This window comes from Peromyscus californicus, unplaced genomic scaffold (genome assembly GCF_007827085.1).
Source record: "Peromyscus californicus insignis strain IS unplaced genomic scaffold, ASM782708v3 Scaffold_20__1_contigs__length_68692818, whole genome shotgun sequence".
Lineage (NCBI taxonomy): Eukaryota > Metazoa > Chordata > Mammalia > Rodentia > Cricetidae > Peromyscus > Peromyscus californicus.
Window position 1 is genome coordinate 5,527,531 of NW_026294503.1, and position 21,674 is coordinate 5,549,204.

Sequence of the window (21,674 nt, forward strand, 5' to 3'; positions counted from 1 at the left end):
CTGAATTATGAAATGTATAATACAAAGATGTGTAAGGAGAACGACAGAGAAGAAACGAGAAATTCCCACCCAGACAGGAAATAATGTAGTTTAAAAGCCTGGAGGGAAACCCTGAGGCAGATATTTCTTAAAGTACATCAGGAGACTTTCTGTGCACTAACTTTGATTGGTGTCGTCATCATTTTCATGTTCTGAATCTTCATTATCAATACCCAGTTCCAAAAGTTCTCGTGTCCTTAAAAAGAACAAAGTCAGTCATTTAAATTAAGAATTTGTATGATAGGAAAGAGAGCAGAGGCGAAGGAGAGTGCAAGGAAGACATCAGAAATGTCACTCTGGTCCCTGACTCGTGTGTGTTGTCTAAGTGTGTCTGTCACAGCATGCACATGGACATCAGAGAACAATTTGCAGGAGTTGGGTCTCTCTTTCCACCATGTGGGACCCAAGAATTGAACTCGGGTGGTTAGGCAAACACCTTTACCATCTGACACCTCACCCTGGAATCTAACTCATACCTAACACTACTATATAGTTTCAGGTAACAGGAAATTGTAAAATGATCTGCCTAATTCATAGTAACAAGATAGGCTCAACAGAAGGCAAAATAAATAAGTAAGTAAATAATAATCACTAAATACTGAATGTCTACATAAACTCTCATCCAAAATATGACAAGATCTCACCAAATAAATTTAACTGGATTCCTGGGTTTTCATCTTAAGTAGGAAATAATAACAGAACAGTTAGACAGAGGTTTCTTTCCTACATAAAATATCTTTGTTCTCTTTTGCAGTGCTGATCTCCTTAATCCAAACTGGCTGTCTACTTAGAGACCACACCAAGTAAGTAGTTCTCAAACAAGACTCAAGGAGAGTATGGGCATACCGTTTGCGTTCCAGTTGAGGGGTGTCCAATGTTGTCTGTTGATTCATTGCTTTAATCCAATATATGAGGGCTTGGAAAACATACGCCACATGTTTCAATGAGCACACATCCAACACGGGAAGAACATCCGAATGCTCATCATTATGAGATCGCATTAAAGAAAGAGCGTAATTGAGAAAATCTCCGCGAGCAGACATCATCCCCTGGCGGGCGCTAAGCAATGTGGCACGTCTACAGGGGCAACAACAACAACAACCGATGTCTACAAGACCCACAAATACAAACTCTCAGAAATGTGAAAAACTAACTGAGAAATGAAAGACTGGGCTGAAGTGATGGCTCATCAGTTAGGAGCACTTGCTCTTGCAAAGGACCTAGGTTCAGTTCCTAACATCCACACAGTGACTCACAACCACCCATAACTCCATTTCCAGGGGGCTCTGACACCCTCTTATTGCTTCCCCGGGTATTGCACATGTGTCAAACACTCCAACATAAAGTTAAATAAATCATAAAAAGAAAATAGAGCATTTAAATGTTTATGATTTATAGCCCTACACTTCAGGGTCCCTAACTACCAGTCTTAATAAGTCTGGATTTGCATTTCTAACAAGTTGTCAGCTAAGGCCGCTGATGGAGTTCTGGGAATCATCAAGAAGCACTATCTGTGCTGGCTAGTTTTTGTGTCAACTTGACATAAGCTAGTCGTGTAGGAGGAAAGACTCATCAAAACAGCCCCATTAGTAAATTAGCCCATGTGTAAGCTTGTGGAGTAGTTTCCTCACCTATGTTTGATGTGGGAGGGTCCAGCACACTGTGCACTGTGTCACCCCAAGGTGCTATAAGAGAGCAGACTGAGCAAGCCATAAGCAAGCCAGTAAGCAGCACTCTGCTCCCAAGGCTTCTTTCTGCATCAGGTTCCTGCCTCCTGGTTCCTGCTCTGAGTGCCTACCCTGGCTTCCTCGGATACCGGGCTCTATCAGCTGTAAGACCCTCGCTAACACATGGACATGATGTTTTATCACAGCAATAGGGAAGCACACTAGACACAACCTAAAAATAACATCAGATGTTGGGAATGGGATACGGGAGGCTCAAGGATGGAGAGTCAAGTAGGTCAGGGCTACATAGCAAATGTGATTGACAGCAGGCTGCTACATGGCAAATTCTTATCTTTAAATGCAGAGGAAGGCAACACAAACTGCCATTAACTCCAGCTCCAGAAGATCTGGTGCCCTCTTCTCAATACTAGAAGTGACATTTACTCACGCACATACACATTTAAAAACAAAAAAAAAGTGAAAAGGGATAAAAATCTTTGAAAAGATTGCTTGATAAGGAATTCTTATCCAAAATATATAAACTCATAACTAAATAAAAACTAAAAGAGCTAATTTACAGCTATGCAAACAGCTATACATACACAGGGAAAACTACCAATGAGCACATTAAAATATTCCAACATCACTAGAAATCAACACAATCTGAAATGTCCCCACCCCTCGCAGGAGGATTCCAAGTTCAATACTCCATCCTTGAGCCTCCCTTATCCCATTCCCAACATCTGATGTTATTTTTTAGGTTGTGTCTAACCCACCAGAGTAGCTACAATCAAAAAGATACAGAGAAAATGATAACCATGGTCTGGGTGATCTAGACCTAGCACATTCAAGGTAGAGGCTGGAAGAGCACAGGTTCAAGGCCGTCCTCTGCTGCACAGTTCCATTTAGGCCAGAAAGGGGGTGGGGAGGGGAAGGATAGAGAGAAAGTAAAGCTCTCTCAGATGCTGCTATTCAGAGGATTTCCCTTTTTGGAAAAGTCTGATAGTGTCTCAAATGTTAAACATGTACCATTACCATATGACCTAGCAATTTTACAACTAGGTAAAATACCAAAACTACTTGTCCACACAAAACCTTTATGGAAATGTGCAACATCATGCACAACAGTGAAAAGGTAGTAATACTCCAAATGCCAGCTGGTCGATGATTAACATTTTTAACCAACTGTCAGAATATTTTTGAGTTATTGATACATGTTAAACATGGTTGAGCCAAAAAGTCATTGGGTTAAGTGACAGAAGCCAGTCCTAAAAGGCCATGTATTGTATGATTCTATTTACATAATATGTTCAGAATCTATAGATAGAAAACAGGATAGGAAAGACCACTAAGGTGTGTAAGATTTCCTAAGGAGATGATGAAAATGTTCCAAATTTGTAATGAGTCAATGAATCATACACTTTAAAAGAGTAAATTATATACATACTACATGATTACAATGTAATAATGATCAAGGTTGGGGGAGGGCATGGAATGCTCACATCAGAATCCTATGTTTGTTTTGTTTAAGAGTACTTTGTGTGTATGAGTGTTTGCCTGACTATAGACGGTGTACCACGTGGGTGGGCACACTACCCAGGAGGTCAGAAGAGGGTGTCTGATCTCCTGGAACTAGAGTTACAGATGATTGTAAGCGGTCATGTGTGAGCTAGGAACTGAACCCAGGTTCTCTGCAAAACAAGTGTTAATCACTAAGCTCTCTTCAGCCACAGAAAACTGTCATTTTAGAGCAACTGACTGAAGCCCAAGAAAGCCAAACAACTTGTCCTTCTGTGGAGCAGAACTCCTAGAACAGAAAAACTGCTGCCTACCAAATCTTTCAATTCCCAAATGTTAAAGATAAGTATGTGAATTCTATTCCTAGATTTTTGTAATTTTCCTATTAAGAAATTATTTTCAATTTCCTTATCTTAGAATCAAGTATAAAATATAAATCTTGCCCTGCCCCTGTTTCAACAATGCTTTCCTGCGTCTCTTCCTGTCTTACAGTCCCCCAGACCTCTGGCCTCTCTCATTGTTTTGACGGCCAGGACTGATTGCAGACCCGCCATTTCCACTAGATGGCACAGCTATTCCTCTTGACTTCAATGTCAGGTCGATTCCTAGTCCTGAAAAGTGCTACTTTATAACTGAACAGGAAATGCATGATAAAGACATAAAGAGACTTTAGGATTTAACTGGATAGGGGTGGGGGATGTGTGCTGTAAAAGCAAAGCATAGCACTGACAACCACACTCACTTTCTCTAAGTACAAACTCCACTCATGCTCAGTCCTAGTCAGAAACAAGTCTCTCCAGAAATATGTGCCTTATAAAGAGGCAGAGAGACAGAGTATTTGGAAACAAGGACATAGGCTAACAATAGTTTTTAAGAATAGATTCCTATGATGACATGAATGGATTAAAAAAATAATAATAATTTGGCTAAAGTATTTTGTTTCAAATGTCTATCAAAAATCAGTAACGTGCCGGGCAGTGGTGGCGCACGCCTTTAATCCCAGCACTCGGGAGGCAGAGCCAGGCGGATCTCTGCGAGTTCGAGGCCAGCCTGGTCTCCAAAGTGAGTTCCAGGAAAGGCGCAAAGCTACACAGAGAAACCCTGTCTCGAGAAAAAAAAAAAAAAAAAACCCAGTAACATAAGACAGTTCTCATTTACCAAAAGACGAGGTCAAATGGAACAGCAATCAAATAGCTCTAACCTAGGCTGCCTTAGGGGCTGACTCAACACACAGATGCACATGGAGAATTTCATACCGTCTGCCTTCAAGAGTCCTTAAACTGGCCTCTTCTCGTGCAGTCATCCTCTCTCTTCGAGCTGAATTCTGAGAGGCATGAAGCGGATGATTTGGATGTCCTGGATCACCAGCAGATGCTAATGCAGAACCATAACGTAATTGAGCTTCAGTAGAATCCATAATACTGACCATCCAGTTCCACGTGGGAATAAGCTTTTCTTCTACATAGTTCTATGAAGATCAAACTAAAATAGTCAAAACTATCCAAACAAAGCTAAATTTGATACATTTAAGCATTTGTAACATTCCCACTATGTTGAAATTCTCCGAATTGATGGGCAAAACACTGTAAGCAGCGACTGTGCAATGGTTCCATACCTGGAGGTTGACTGCGTCTTGGTAAGTGAGTCTCACGGCTGCTGGAATCTGAGAGTACACTAGGTGGTTATACTTAGGGATAAGGCCCATCAGGTCCGAGATCTGTCTGATGACAATGCTGTAAGCCCTGGCTAAACTGCTCGCAGAGGTTAAGTAGCTGCTGGCATTGCTAGCTTCCAAAGCGGCTGCTGCGGCCGCAGCACTTGTGCTGATGGTGCCGCTCCGGCGTAAATTTGAAGGATCAATATAAATCAAACCCGCGGAACTGGCTATAAGGAAAAAGGACAATTATAATGAGCTAACGTAGTTGCTAACTGCTACTGTCACTGTATGTGCTCACACAAATCTAAATGACCAATTAACAATATGTACATGAGCAAAAAATTGCACCACAACTATAGAATTGGGAGGAAAGTATTAAGGTGGGCAAGCACTGATGATACACGATCAGCCAGGAGTGACTTTGTACTTCACGACCTCCACAAAAGGAAGCACTGGCAGTGTGTCGTTACAGCCGGGGGAGGAGAGAGGAAAGCAGGGTTTGGGGGAATGAATGGTGGCATCTACCAGATAAAGGCTAGGGATGTAATTTAACATCCTACAATGCACAAAAGAGCTCTCAATAATAATTATTATCCAGCCCGAAAGAAGCAATAATGCAAAGGTTAAGAAATCTTGCTATCATCCAGTTTATTTATGTACTTCTTATATCTGAAACTCAACAAAAGGGGTTTCCATACTACGTAGTTTTCGAGGTACCGAGTGGCTCCCAGGATTACTCCCGAGTTCCTGACTTGCCTGCTGGTGTAGATGTACTGGACGGCACTGTGCTAGCCGCTCGCTGATGGTGCGTATTACGGACAGCCCACTGCATGGAGCGAGGAGCCTGGGCAGCACCATTCGCATGGGAGCTAGTGGTGCTTCTTTCCAAGGGCTCATCAAGCATAAAGGTCTCCTGCTCTATGTCGTCACTCTGGCTGCTGCTGCTGTCAGAGTCACTCGAGTCATTGGACTGAGAGTCATCTTCGGAAAAAAAGGCAGGGACACTGCTCGCTCCTGAAGTTTGAAAGTTTAAAACAAAATACGCTGTAAGTTCACTAATAATTAACTTAACCATGGTCACCTCATTCAAGAAAATACTGTATTTAACAGCACCAGATGATATGTAATACTGAAAAGCCACCATAAAAATAGTTTAATTAGAACATAACCCTTTCAAATAAACGTTAAGATCCATCCATTCCTGAAAAAACAGTGCAGAAAAAGAAGAAAAAGTACACCACAGGCGCCAGCTCCCCACATGTATCACCCCCCCCCCCCCTCCCCGGACTCGCAGACCAGCATCAGCTTCTCCGGTGATGACATACCTGCTTCTGAGCCAGCGGTGGCCGCAGTGACCACACTTCTGCGCCCACTAGCGTTATCCTGGTTACTATGGTTACTTTCACTGTCACTTTCCGTCTCAGCAGCTGCTAACAAATCTAGCTCCATGTCACTTCCTAGAAAAGTAGGACGAAACAATAAGGGAAAAAAACTTCACCAAACAATCAAGAAAGGTCCAAGAGGCCAGCTAGGAAGCACACTAGGAAGGAAGGCGGAAAAGTCCAGGGAGCTGGATGGCAGCTCTTCTTCAGGAAGAGTTACTGGCTGCTCAGCAATGGGAAATTGCTCAAAGACTGTAATGAGTGAGCTTTTACACAGCAATGCAACAGAGCCTTGGTGTCTGGACAGCACCAACAATCCATGTGTCCTATTTTCATCCATTTGACTTCAAAAGAGAACTTAAAACAGTCATTCTTTTTATTTCACAGTAACACGTCAAAATACATAAAATCATGATAATGCAGTTGAGTTCCCGTCAACACAAAGCCATAGAGATGACCTGATCTTTAGAGAGCCTGCACAGGGAACACAGAGCACACAGCGTTACTCTGTTGGGGGAGATTGTTTTCCTTTCTCACCACCACAAAGTTCTTTGTTAAAGTATGACTAATTTATTTTAGAGGTGAGAGGAATCAGACAGATTCTTGCTATGTGGCCCAGGCTGGCCTTAAATTAGAAATCCTGCCTCAAGCCGGGCGGTGGTGGCGCACGCCTTTAATCCCAGCACTCTGGCAGGCAGAGCCAGGCAGATCTCTATGAGTTTGAGGCCAGTATGGTCTACAGAGTGAGATCCAGGACAGGCAGCAAAACTACACAGAGAAACCCTGTCTGGGCGGGCGGGGGGGGGGGGGGGGGGGGGGGGGGGGGGGGAAGAAGAGGTGTGGTATGGTGAGACAAGACAAAGAGAAAGAAAAATCAATCAATCCAGCCAGCCATCCAGCCTCAGTTTCCAGAGTGTTGATTATTTATTTTTGAAGGAAACAGGACTAGGTGGGCCAGTGAGATGACTCAGTGGGCATAGGCCCTAGTGTAAGCTCTGAGATCTGAGATCTGCCACCAGATCTCACAAAGTGGCAAGAGAGATAAAATGCACAACTCTCACTGGCCTCCACACACAAGCTGTGTATATGCATGCTTGGACTCACAGACCACACACACATTAAACAAACAGATGTTTTGTTTGTTTGGGGGGTGGGGGTTCGAGACAAGGTTTCTTTGTGTAACAGCCCTGGTTGTCCAGGAACTTGCTTTGTAGATCAGGCAGAAAACAGACTGCTTCTGCCTCCCAAGTGCTGGAATTAAAGGCGTGCACCACCATGTCTGGCTAAATGAACCACTTTTTAATTACATTTATTTGTGTGGTTGGGCAGTGAGATGGACCTGTGTGTGGAGGTCAGAGGACAACCAGTGCCACGTGTTTTCTCCTTTCACCGTGTGGGTCCTTAGGACTGAACTCTGGTCACAGGCTTGATAACAACGCCTCACCACTGAGCTATCCACCAACCCCAAACAAGAAAGAATGAAAGAAAAGAAGGCAGGCTAGGGATGTGGTTCAGTTGGTAAAGCACTTGCTTAGCATGCACGAAGTGCTGGCTGGATCCCCACCATCAATAAACTTGGCACAGTCATGCACATCTATATCCCAGCACCTGGGAAGTGGAAGCAGGAGGGTGAGAAGTTCAAGGTCATTCCTTCTTTCTATGGGTCTGATCTCAGCCCGGATACTCAGACTATGACTCTAACAAACAAGTTCCTTAGACAAAAACAGGGTGGGAGTGGGGGGCGGGAACAGGGGCGTGGCACTTAGGGTTAGGTTAGGGTTAGGGTTAGGGTTAGGGTTATTTTGTATATGTATATATTTCTTGCTAAAACTTTAAAAGACACTGCAGAGTGCCTTGGCAGAAAGTCAACTGGTTAACTATGGAGCAAAGGAGGCTTCCCTCTTTCAAGGCACCCAATTTATTCGTAATAACAACTTCCCAAACAGCCTGCATACCATCTTCATCATGTTCATCATGGTGGCCCTCAGCCTCGGCGGTTTCTTCCCCGTGTTCTTCCTGTTCATCGTGATGGTCCTCCTCTCCAGCCACGCCTTCCACCACCTCAACCTAAACCCACAATCTGATTTGTAGACAATTACAGCACATAGCAGACCTCCATCTCTACCACTTTCGTCCACAGAATTAGTGAAATAAAATGCAGATCACTCTAAAATAAGGAATTCTAAGTTTATACTATGCAGCTTCAAAATTCATTTGATAATGAAAATTTAGTATCAAAAATTCTATCAACATATTCCACAGTTTATAATTTCAGTCCATAAACAGAACCTTAAAATTAGAAGTATAAAACTGTTCTGGAGAATGGGGAAAGGGTTGAATTTTCTATGTACTTTAACCATTATAAAATTCCAATTTCCTGTCTTTCAAATACTAAACTACTAAAAAATTAATGTTAACATTGAGAATACCTTTACTCTCAATTTTTAGGTAAAAAAATAAGTTTATATGTCATTTCGTGGTACTCAATAAACGAAAGATTACTGACATCACTGCAATACATACAGCCACAAATGAGTGTAACAGAAGTCCACAGGTTGGATGGGACACGTGGTAGTTTTAAGCCACTACCGTTAATATTGACAGTGACTGCTCTTCCCATCAAATCAAAGTGTGTCACCTACATTTCAAACAATTAAAAGTACCTCCTCCACATCTGCTGAAACAATATCATCCTGTTCCTCGTCTCGGCCTCTGACAGGCTGTGACTGGCTGATGCGCCTCTGCTGTGGATTCCGGATGATGTAAGATGACTGGGACTGGCTGGAGCTGTAAGGAGTCGGGAGGCAGTGAGAACAGCTGTCACGGCTAATGCAGCACACTGCACGCCTCTTTCTCCCTGGAATCCTTTACGTAGCTCATTCCTCACATTCTTCCTTTCCTCCAGCATCCGCCAATGCCAAAAGCACTGCCACCAACATTCATCCACTAACAACAGGCACAATTTCCATTCTGCACCGGCTTGGTACCTATTGATTTGTTAGTTTCTAACTCATTTATAATCCTATCCTAAAACAGAGGAACAACCAAAAGTAGAGCGCTCAAAGATTCCCTTCTCTTAAAACTTGACGTAGAAACAACAAAAGGCAGGTAGGTGCCCCCACATAAAATGAAGAATCGCTGAGTGAAGTTTTAAACAGACCAGAAACTAGAGATGTGACATTAAATAGTCCTTGGTAATTCAGGAATGGGCTAAGCGACATTAAAAAGAGATGTTAAGATGGAAAACGGTTGTCTTCCCTCATCTCAGTTCTCCTGAGAAAGGAGAACCAAAGGATGATCTGAAAGCCAACTAAGCTAGCAGTACCTCCATATAAGCAGTCGGTACTTGCCAACCAGGATGCTCAGTACCTGGTGAAACAGACGCATTATTACAGAGGCACAGGAGAAGCTGAGAGAAGATTTCCAGAGAAAAAGGACCCACCTGCCTCTGCCTGCTAAGTGCTGGGGTCACAGGTGTGCACCACCATACCCAGTCCAAAAGGCATTTCTAAACACTGTAAAATGATAGGATTTTTCCATATTGAAAGTTAACTCTGCCAGGCATGGCGGCTTGCACATGTCATCCCAGCGTCGGGGAAGCTGAGGTGAAGGACTGCCAGGAGTTTGAGGCTAGCCTGGGTTAGAAAGACCAGGTCTTGGGGTGTTGTTGTGGGGCAGCAGGGGTGTGGGGTTGGGGGACTTAGAAGCAATACAAAAAAGCAAAAGTCAATATATATAATGTACTAAATACAATTTGTTTTTAAACAACACAAAGTAATTAAGAACTTGTCAGGGTACTGGGATCAGGATCACATGAAGTCTACAGAGACTTGACTAACCAAATCATTTGACAATGGAGTACACCTGAGAAGTTGTAGAATTTAATTGACAAATCTTCCACAAAATTACAAGTTTGGCAGTGGTGAGACAGTGACAGGAGAGCTTTGTCAGGTAAAATGTGACTTACTAGAAATCTGACAATAAACCTTCTCAGTAAGTCAAAAGAACCAGGGGTGGTGCCGCACACCTTTATTTCCAGCACTTGGAGAGGCAGGGGAAGGTGGATCTCTGATTTCAATGACAGCCAGGGCTATACAAAGAAATCCTGCCCTGAAAAAATGAATAAATATAGTAAAAAGAAACTTTTTCAGTTAAAAACCTTATTTTAATAAGAAAGATCAGGGCCGGGCAGCAGTGGTGCACGCCTTTAATCCCAGCACTGGGGAGGCAGAGCCAGGCTGATTTCTGTGAGTTCAAGACCAGCCTAGTCTACAGAGCAAGATCCAGTAAAGGCACCAAAACTACACAGAGAAACCCTGTCTCAAAAAAGCCAAAAACAAAACAAAACAAAACAAAAAAACAAAACACACCACTCTCAGTAACAGATGGTTTCCAGAAAAGTCAAGGAGGGGCTTGGTGCTGAAGATCTTTTCTTTCTTTCAAATTTAGTTTGGTTTTGTCTGTTTGTTTGTTTTTGTTCCTGAGACAGAGTTTCTCTGTGTAGCCCTGGCTGTCCTTGAAGGTCTGTAGACCAGGCTGGCCTGGTACTCAAGACATTCACCTGCCTCTTCCTCCCGAGTACCAGAGTTAAAGGCGTGTGCCACCACCAAAGGGCTATTATTATTTTCTTTCTTAATTTCTGTCTTGGTCCGTTTTCACTTAGTAGTGAGTGTTCCATTTCCAAGAGTTTGTTACCTTTCTGTTGCTGATAATCAGCTTTAATATATGCTGATCAGATACATACCAACCTTATTATTCTTGCACTAAGGTAACAAAAATTGACTTGAGGAAAATTGTTTAAATTGCTACTCAAAAGCCCAGCTTTGATGATCCAAACAGAACATCTCCATCCTAAGAACTGACATACCTGCTCGACTGATCTGACGACGGCCGTGGTGGCAATGGTTCCACTGAGAACAGTTCTTCGCTGCCTTGCATAGCATCTATGCTAGTGCTGGCCAGAGTGAACGGTGCTGTGGGGCGGGCAATCCCCATTCTGACAGGAACAATCAGAGACTCTGCCACATTGCACAACTCTTCTACAGCATAAGGAAGCAGTGCTTGGAACACACGTTTGCATTTTCCAATTGGCTGTGGAATAAAATTGCTATAGCAGAAAGGAAAATAGAAATCTCTGAGTCCTCTCATACACATATTAACATTATCATACTAAAAATGAGTGCCAAAATTTTTTTAGTGCCTTACTTTTTCTTTTTGGATGAAGCCATTTCCACACTAAGAATGACAAACACTCTTGCCACGGACCGTAGAAACCTCATTGTCACAGCGATAGCTTCTTCCCGGCGTCCAGGTGTGTATTTGTTCTGGAGTTCTTTCACTAAGGTGCCCAGCAGAGTATCTAAAAGCTGTAAAAGTTGTAATCATTCTATTAATGCCGACACTGCACTGATACTTTTTAAATGTTAATAGTTCCCAATAAAATGTTAAAAATGATTTTTGTTTGTGTGTATACATGAACGTGTGTGCCCACGTGTGGGAGTCAGAGAGAACTTGTAGAGTGGTCTCCTTCCACCATGTGGACCCCAGGGACTGAACTCAGCTGTTTTTGGGGGGCCAGTATCTTTATACTGGCTACACCACCTTAACAGCCCGTATAACAAAATCTTGAAACAACCTGAACCAAACCATTTACAGAGTTAGTGGTTAAGCAACACACCTCGCGCTGGGTGTCTGCCAGACAGTGGATCCCAGTTTATACTATCTCGGCTTTTGTTCCCTAGTCCCACATACACTCATCATGATTGTTTAGATGAGACTATCAATTATATAAAAACAGAATACAGCTTGCTCACTACATACAGTACCCTTACCAAAGTGCAAATGAGACTCAAATATTTAGTGATAAAATTCGTAATTCCGTATGTACTGAACTATTCATTACTGTCTAGTCTTTCCTATGCAGAATTTATCAAACAGATATCAACTACAAATACCCAATTTCATGTTGTTTTTGTCTTTTCTTAATGTTGCTCATAACAATCTTTATATAAAACATGTTGCATTTCATTTCAGTAAATGGCTAGGCTGTGATGGAAAAATCTATATGGTTAGATTCACTAAACATTTTTACTTCCTTAATTTTGCATTATTTTACCATAACTTTATGCTGCTATTTTAAATTATTTAGGATAGGTTTGGAGGGAACAGGGTTGAATGGTTGTAATCAGAAGTTGTTAGCATGAAGTCTGACTTAGAATCAGGGGAGGATGCTAAGAATCGAAGAACTCACCAAAATATCAGCTGTACACTTGACGATAAGGCAGTGAGTGAAGCAGTCCAGCCGAATGGTGCCACTCTGCTGATTGAGGTAGACCTGCTCTTCTGGCAAAAGATGGCCTATCCTACTGCTGGCACTCAGACTGGAAAAAGACAAGGAGAGAGGAGACACTGCAGGAAGGAACATTAACACAGAAGCAGAAACACTTGAAAATGTCTTAACAAATACATACGGGTCTTTATTCTCCTGTGACCCAAACATAATCATAGATCTTAAAGCATTCCAGTCCTGCAGGACTCGCTCCAGTGCGAGCTGGGCAAACCTTGGAGGCTCTAAGTCGTGATCAGGCATATCTGAATCTGAAAAGGGGGAGTGGGTCAGACAAAAATAAAATCCACTGCTGTGCACACAAGTGACAACTGTTCAATGCACTCACCTTCAGGACTGGCTGTTTTCCGGTTACGATCCTCCCTGATTCGTGGAGGCCTATACTGACAGTGTTCCACTGTCTGCCTGGCCACAGTCTGTACCAAGAACAGCAAGAGGTGCTCTCCCCTGGAAACAGAACATGCTGTGAGGGTGAGAGGGACCGGCGTGTGCTGAGCTCTTTCTTTCTCTCTTTCTATCTGCCTGCCCCGCATTCTAAGAACTCTACTTGCCTGCTGTTTGGTAGGGTGACCAGATTGGTAGCAGTGAGCAGGCGATAAAGGAGATCAAGGCGAGCAGATTTCTGTCCAGCAATCAGAGTTTTACACTTACATTTCTCCCAACAATCACAATAGGCTGTTGGTGAAGTTCGCTTGAGTCTGTAAGAATTCACAGAAAAGCTCATATATAGGAAAACTTTAAATAGAGATCTACACAAAATGAGGAGCTACGACACGAAACTTGCTTGTGTTAAAATGCAAAATGTAACTGTTAAAGCTACATACAAGAAAGATTATTTCACGGTGTGAAATCCAGAAAGCAACACTAAAATTCCTATAAAAAACAGCACCCTGTAATGTCCTGGGACAGTCGCTTCTATTGTATTCCTCAAGCCCCAAATCCCAACAAACCCTAGGTGGCCCTCCATATGCATCGAGTCAACCCTCTAACCGTTATAAAGAACATGAAATACCTGGTTCACCCTGCCCCGGAAGCCAGGCAGGGCAGCAAGTATACCGAATAAACACAAAGTACAACTAAGCATCGATGTAGAAACTGAGATGATTTTTACACCTGTTTGTTTATGGGGCAGCGTGAGTGAGGGACAAAAGTACTACACTTGTAACCACAGAGCAAGTGTAAGAGTTAGAGGACAATTTACAAGTCGAATCTCTCTTTGCATTCTGTGAACCGAGGGACCAAACTCGGGTGCATCAGATTTGGAGCAAGTGCCTTTACCAGCTGAGCCATCTCAGCAAGCCCAGACGAAGGGAGGAGGGTTCTGATGGCCACTTTCTATTACCTATGACAGCCACATATTGTTGCTATTTATAGTAGGGTTCCCGTTGGTAACATTGAGACACTGCAGACATTAGGTGCTGCATAGTTTTATTGCAGGTCTGTGAAAACTAACAAAACCAGCTAGGACTCCGCTGAGGGTAAAAGATGAAAGCATTTAAAAAATAATCACACATTCCTTAGCCCACTGTCCTGCTTTTCGTTAAGGAGGACTACACAGAACAGAAAACAAGCATCTGACAATACAAAAAAATCAAAAGCCACATTTCTGTATGTATCAACTGAAATGCGAGGAAAACAAACATTTCTAAACTTGCAACAACTGAAGCATAATAGTTTGTAAGATTTTTAAAAAATACAACTGGACTTACTTGCAGTCATGCCCTTTATGACAGACCCTGGCACATTCTGTACAACAACAGAGTGACTCCAGTAAACCACAAGTGCGACATTCAAAAATGTCCTGAAATTACAATGGGTCACTTTTTAAAAAGAGTCATTAATGCATATCTCAGTATAATTTAATCACAGCTAATGCAGGGTGACGGTAAGGTGCTTGGGAAACAAGGAGGACATGATGAATGTGCAATTGACAACGTCAAAGGATGACAACCAAATACTACTAGTACATCAAAATAATCTGTATGTCAGACAATAATTATAAAATCTGAATCAAGAGCCGTGGATCACAGTCTACCACCTGCGAAGACCTAATTCTAATAATCTCCCATATTTGAGTAACGAATGATCCTTTTTTGCCTTATTTATGTAGGAATTAAATCAAAATTAATTCTTTGTATTATCTTAAAACTGAAAGAAAATACTAGACCTATTTGCACACTTCTACCTCTAAAAAAGGAGGGAAGGAAACGGCAGAGACGTCGGCATCACTTACCTGGTTGATGTGCTCTGCTCCAGTCCACGTGAAACTGCAGGTGTCATTGCAACACAAGACATACAGAGGAGAGTCATCGGGGTTAGTGCCTGATGGGCAAACCATTCCCATAAACACATCTTCCTCTTTTTCACTTGAGGACACTTCGGCTAAAATATTAAGAACACAGAAATTCATCTATCAGGAAAGACTTAATCACAACCACAACTGAGGAGCCCTAATACATATTCACTATAATTAGAAGCCACTTCATATTAATTAAAATTTTTTGTTAGTCGAAATTTCCCAAATCTAGCTGGAGATGGCTCAAGTGCTAAGCACTGGATGCTCATCAGGGTACCCAGCACCCACCTAACCGCTCAAAACTGTGTTTAACTACGGTCTCCAGAGACCGGATAACCACCTGTGGCCTGAGCAGGCACACACATGGTGCACAGACATACATGAATACATAATAGCCACATACCTGAAAATCATTTGCTTAACTCAATGTATAAAAAAATCCAACCAATTCTGGAGCAAAAAAGGCAAAACTGACTCTACTGTCACTCTATGTGATGACAATACACACTCCACTGTCACTCTATGTGATGACAGTACACACTCCAACTGACTCTGTCACTGTATGTGATGACAGTACACACTCCAACTGACTCTACTGTCACTGTATGTGATGACAGTACACACTCCAACTGACTCTACTGTCACTCTATGTGATGACAGTACACACTCCAACTGACTCTACTGTCACTGTATGTGATGACAGTACACACTCTGGCCACCGGAATCCTTAGTCCTGTGTCCAGTAGTTAAGACTCAAGTCTTAGTCAGACGCGACAGTGTACACCTATAATCCCAGCACACTAGAGGCAGAGGCAGGAGATCAAATTAGAGGTTAGCCTCATCTACATAGTAAGAAACTGTCTCAAAAAACCAAGACTCTGAGTCTCTGCTTTATTTAGTAAATTAAAAACCATATTGCAAGTTATTAATACCATTGTTTAAAAAAAAGATAATTCATCTTTTAAGAACTAAATGGCAGAAACTGATATTCCTTAATTCTTGCTATAAGCAAGAACTCAAAGTCAAATGTAGTCTATTACTGCTATATGGCAATATATGGCAGTCCATTATTGCTATAAACTTTTATTATATCCATCAACAAAGCACAAGCAACACTGTATTACTCTTCAGAAGATTTTATACTATCAATTAAAAATGTTGTAAAAAATTCATACCAATTGCTTTTTATGAAAAATTAGAAATGTATTTGAAAAAAATATTAACAAAATTTTATACATACAAAATTATCTTGATAGTTTCAATTATATCGCTTATATACAGAAATATGGTTTGAATAATTGCACTGGTAAATGTGACGAGAATCTATTCAAATTAAAAATGAGCAGCTCCTTTAGGCCTTGAACTATATTAATCACCTTTTGCGATTTTCTGGGCTGTTTCTAAGATGGTAATTGCAGCAGGATAAGCTCGGCCACTTACAGCTGACATAAATGGGGTCATCCCTCTTGCATCCCTAAAATGAGAAAGTTTAGACAGGCGTGATGGCTCACAGCTTTAAACCAGCACTCAGGAGGCAGAGGCAAGCAGATCTCTATGAATAGCCAGCCTGGCCTACAGAGTTCCAGGCCAGCCAAGGCTACACAGTGAGACACTGTCTGAAAAACACAAACAGGTATTATCTTTCTGTCCACTAGAAAAGAATGTTCATTCTAAACACACAACTGTATTTTTGTTTCAGTCACAGAAAGACTACTCTGTGATGCTGTTAGAGAAACAATCTTACTGTTGTGTCTATGATGGCCCTGATCACAATTCTCCTGCCTCAGCTTCCTAAGTGATGCATTACCCATGTCAACATCATTTTGTGCTTTCCCCCACCCCCCCACAGAAACATATACTCTGATCCAACTACCATAAAAGTTGGTTTCTCTTCATTCAGGGTATATTCTCTGATGTCAAAAATACCTCTTTCACTAAAGAAAATTTAATAGCTGGATACTGATGATTCATAAACGTGGTATTAGTAGAGCAGAAGAAATATACTGATAGATCTTGCTTTTAATATGTCACAAGATCAATTTCAACAGGAAGTCACTGAGCTAAATATTCATCTGAAGAGGTTGTCAAGCTTCTTACTTGGCAGAAAGGAGCTCTCGTAAGTATGGCTGCAGAACCGCACTGTCGCACAACAATTTCAATATGAAATGAGCATTTGCCTTTCGGTCCTTGGACTCCACTACAGAAGGCTCTGTGGAAGGACCTGTAATAAAGCAGAGTCATTTAGTACTAAGCAAAAGAAAGAAGGAGAGTTCTGAAAAACCTATCAGGTGCATAGAGTAAGTCACCAGAATATCCCTAAGAGCAAATTAACTTAATACAAAGACTAAACATAGTAACACATTTTATAAATTTCAATTGATTTCTTAATGTATGTATGCAAACACCATACTTTATATTATATACATGGAAGATTATGTAGCATGTAATACTTTTTTTAAGCAAGGAAAAACAGAATCCTTGGGACCAAAGTATGAGCTTTATTCAGAGCTCTGTATCCAGTAGTATGTCAAGCCGACAGCAGTCTGATCTTACCTGGGATGGTGGAGGTGCTCGGTCCTTGACCACTGCCAGTCGCTGCTGTGGTAAGAGATCCCACAGCGGGGGCCAGGATAAAATCAATGTCACCATCTTTCAGTAAACAGAACAGCAGGATGCATATCATTATGGGCAACATACCCCTAACCTTTCCCTTAACAGGCCTTAAGGTTTTTCTCCACAAACCAAGGGTCAAATCCAAAAAAAAAAGGTTAAATGGAAATTTATTTTCCAGACTATGGAAAATCCACTGAGCCAATCATTCATTTATATTGATGTATTACCAATCAAGGGGCCATCAACAAGCCTCTTACCAACATAGAAATAAATTATGTCAGAGAAAATTCTAAAAAAACAAACCCCTTAGACCAAATTTTCAACTAATCAAGTTGTAGCGTTCACCATTCTACTATCACAATTTTTAAAATAATTTCACTAAAATGTCATTTCTCCTTTCACAACCTTGCCTTTTTATTAAACACTAAATAAAACAAGAGCTCTTACCAGGATCCATTGAAGGTGGGTCAGGAACCCAACTAGGGGGAGCTATGGGGGGTGAAACTGGATCCTGGTGGTCACTGGATGAAGCTCCAGCCTCATGTCTACCCAAACCAGCTGCTCTCAATGACCGTCTCATCATTTCCCGTAATCTCAAACTAGAAGGACATGGACAAAATCAGAACTCATTACCATGTCTAACCTGACAGGAGGTGTACAGAAGTTCTCATCTGAGAAGCTCAGGCAAGGGAAATGGAGTACAAATGCCAATTCTGTAATCACAGACTGAGTCAGCAGAGGGTAGAAATAACGCTAGGGGGGTCTAGTACCCAATGTAACACTGAAAGAATTGACGCCCCCAACAAACTAGAGCTAAGGGAACAAAAGTTTCAGTGAAGGAAGATTAGAAATAATCTTTCACACACTTAGGATAAATTTACAGCTAAACATTACAACAAAGGTTTTCAGTCCCATTTCCTAAAAATTAAGTTTAATAACAAATATCAATAAAACTGATTAGTACAAAACGATTATTAGCCTACTAAATCCCTTTTCTGTGAACTCAAAAGTAATTAAACTAATATCCACATGAGCAATTTTAAAACAAAGAACAATTCAGATTTTTTCAATACCAAAAAAGACCCCCCCCCAAACAAAAAAACAAAACAAAACAAAAAGCCTCAACAAACAGTACAACTCACACCTCAAGAAATTAGTAAAACTAAAAATATTACTGTCTAGGACTTGATTTGGTTTTTCTTCCTGCTATAGAAAGAAAGAACACTATACAGGTGGTTACACTAAAAAGGTAACTACTCACGAAGACCTCATAGGGGAACTAATGCCTTCCTACACACAAACCTGTACTGTACCTGAGTAAAAGCTTACTCCAGCCACACAATCACGCTCAGGATGAGAGCACTAATCCCTCCACTGAGCCACAAGTTTTAAAGCTTCTAAATAAAGAGCAGAAACTCAATTATAAGGGCAAGATAACAGATGGTGACTTCATTGTCCCATGCAGCCATAATCCCAAGATATGACTTCTAGTCTGAAAGACCTAATAATTTATGAGAGAAGCGTAATATAAAAAAAAAAATCTTGAATGATCTTGTTAATGTTTGGAGTCTCCAACTATAACAACTATTTAATCTCAGAGTAAATGTGTTTTTCCATATCAACATATTATTGCTTTTATAAGAAAAACTTAAGGGCACGACAGTCTCTTTGAAGAGGCTATTTACAGGAACAGAATGCGTTTTTAGAAATGTATTTGTGGTGCTGGAAGACCCCAAAGTAAGTTTTATTTTGTATTACCTCTTAAAAGATTTACTACTATAAATATATATATTGAACAGTCCCCCCTACTTCCCAATTTAGAAATTTAAGATGAAAGTTTTTCAAGACAGAAGGGAGCAGAGTACCGTGACTATTTCAGTCAAAGTCACTTCTCTGTTCAAAGTCATCACTCAGAGGAAAAAAAGCTGGTTCTTCCCAACGGCAGAGCACACCAGTGACTGTGCACTGGGATGACAGATGCTGGGGATGCCACCATGTTGTTCTCAAAGCTCAGATGGGAAAATGTAGTAAAAAGGGAGGCACTGCAAATAACCTGGAAATAAATGTGCTTGGGGCTTGTTAAGGAAAGTGCTCATTCCAGAGTCACAGTGAAATGCCTACTGGGTAAGAAACATAAAATAATGACTATAAAGGGAAGTCAGAAGAAAGAGAAAGAGTGGCAAACTATTTTTTTTTTTGCCATGCTCATGTTATACATGTTCATCTAAAGGCATTCAGATTTTTTAAAACTTAACACTGCATAGGCCAAAGCAGACACGTGGGGTATTCTCCAACTTCTAGTTTAGAATACATTAGGAATAAGTCAAGGAAATTGGGACCAAAGTCTCATCTTGAACTTGTAACTCCCAACTTTGTTGCTGTGATGTAGTCAATTCAATATTAAATGAGGGGGTCATTCCTTGTCATTTTTTTAAAATTGTCCTTAACCTTTTTCTTCATTAGGTCTTGGGAACACTTTTAAGTATATTGCCCAGCTCCTCATACAGATTCTTAAAAAAATAAAAAAACAAAAACAAAAAGAAAATTATTCTTCAAGATGCTGTACACAATTCATGGAGATTCACCTGGATCCTCAGTGGCTGAGGACAATACTGAGGAGGTACCACCTTGGCTGCTAAGATTCAGAGTTTTGACATTTCTTCCTTCATACAGGCTTGCCTGGAGTCATCGTGTTTTCTGACAATATGGAAGAATTCAAGGATGGTGTAATTTCCTCTTTGTAAGCACGTTATATCCATGCTACAGAAGCCTTAGAATCCAGTCATGTTCAAATATAACACTGTGACAAAAAAGTGAAGGTCATGTGTCTTCCAGATTAACAATCTCTAGAGTATATACACCTGCAATCAGATGCCTCAATCAAGCTTTCCACTAAATCTGCCCTTTGTACTCAGGAACTATCGAGTCACACAACAAAACTGGAGTCATAGCATCACTGACGTCATTACAGTATTCCATTCAACAGTGAAACTGCATCAGAGCTGAGCTCAGAGCCCAGGAATCCCAGCCTGCATACTCCTCAAGGGGCATGCATCGCCTACACAATCCACTGTAGGATAGAGGAGGGCTCACTTCAGTGAAGCAGTCTGTGACTTCCTACTGCCCGGCGTGGTAACAGCCTCCTGTGCTGTCATCTGGTCAACCGCAGCCCTGAGATTGCACTGGTTAAGAGCACTGCAGTGGAATCTTCGGCAAATTCCTCAAAGGAGCTTACTCTGCCAATTTATTTCTGTGAGTGACTCATCGCCCACTCTTGAAGCTCCTTTTAGTCTTTGCCTTCAAAATAATCCTTATATGAAAAAAGATGGCAGTATTGGCATTGGACCAACCATATCAGAGTCCAAAGTGATTGGCACCTGTAATTTCTCTGAGAAAATGAAATACCTGAAATAATTCAAAGACTAATTTCTTGATGAAGAATTTAAGTTGCTTCCCATTTTAGAGTAAACACTTTGCTTAATGTAGTTCTAGATAAATAAGCTGGTAGTAATTTCCATTCTGTACAGTATACATGTTTCTGTACTATTTAAAATTATAATTTGGTCACAGAGTTCTTTGTTAAGTCTCACTTTTACATCTTTCTGAGCTCAGGAAAACTATCAGCTTGGTAGCTTTTCTAATGCCAATTGAAGAAAAAACCATTTTGAAAGGGAAAGATTGAGTGTGTAGCAGAAAATAGGTGTTTTCCTATTGTGTTTTCGACAGAAGTAGGTTTCTCCACCTACCTCGTTACTACCCAGGGAGCAGTGCTTTCACATACCGTTTGTCAACAACCAAGAAGTTTGACTCTCTCATATCTAAAATAAACTTGCCCTTTTTCCTACAGAAAACTACTGAGTCTTTGTTTATCATCTAGCCAAACACCTAGCAATTTTCATAGGTTATAAAGGATTATCCATCCAACAACTCAGAAAACCTGAAAATTTAAAATCAAACATTCAAAATACACACCAGCCTTTTATTTCTTCCCAGATCATTAAGACATCTGAGGAATGGACCTAAATAAGCAATATGAAAATTAAAAGATTGAGGGTTGGGTTTTTTGTTGTTGTTGTTGTTGTTGTTGTTGTTGTTGTTGTTGTCAATGACTCTATTGTGTTCCTTGTTCTTCATCTAAAGAAAACAACTACCTAAG

The 21,674-nt window shown here is 41.1% G+C and overlaps 1 protein-coding gene across 4 annotated transcripts in view; it reads right to left on the reverse strand.

Annotated features, from left to right (window-relative positions):
• Ubr5 (ubiquitin protein ligase E3 component n-recognin 5) overlaps positions 1-21,674 on the reverse strand; it is a 119,624-nt gene that overhangs the window by 23,117 nt on the left and 74,833 nt on the right. For 2 of the 4 annotated variants that reach the window (XM_052747642.1, XM_052747640.1), the window contains exons 23-42: positions 17,966-18,117; positions 17,459-17,554; positions 17,003-17,126; positions 16,282-16,379; positions 14,843-14,991; positions 14,319-14,410; positions 13,161-13,307; positions 12,938-13,056; positions 12,734-12,860; positions 12,514-12,643; positions 11,469-11,629; positions 11,131-11,370; positions 8,927-9,050; positions 8,219-8,330; positions 6,207-6,338; positions 5,638-5,895; positions 4,840-5,108; positions 4,481-4,692; positions 886-1,116; positions 162-235 (exon numbers count right to left, since the gene is read on the reverse strand). In XM_052747642.1, coding sequence (XP_052603602.1) covers positions 162-235; positions 886-1,116; positions 4,481-4,692; positions 4,840-5,108; positions 5,638-5,895; positions 6,207-6,338; positions 8,219-8,330; positions 8,927-9,050; positions 11,131-11,370; positions 11,469-11,629; positions 12,514-12,643; positions 12,734-12,860; positions 12,938-13,056; positions 13,161-13,307; positions 14,319-14,410; positions 14,843-14,991; positions 16,282-16,379; positions 17,003-17,126; positions 17,459-17,554; positions 17,966-18,117 — 3,047 coding nt within the window. Of the gene's footprint in view, positions 1-161; positions 236-885; positions 1,117-4,480; positions 4,693-4,839; positions 5,109-5,633; positions 5,896-6,206; positions 6,339-8,218; positions 8,331-8,926; positions 9,051-11,130; positions 11,371-11,468; positions 11,630-12,513; positions 12,644-12,733; positions 12,861-12,937; positions 13,057-13,160; positions 13,308-14,318; positions 14,411-14,842; positions 14,992-16,281; positions 16,380-17,002; positions 17,127-17,458; positions 17,555-17,965; positions 18,118-21,674 lie in introns of all 4 variants that reach the window. The other 2 variants (XM_052747643.1, XM_052747641.1) reach the window with 2 other exon arrangements.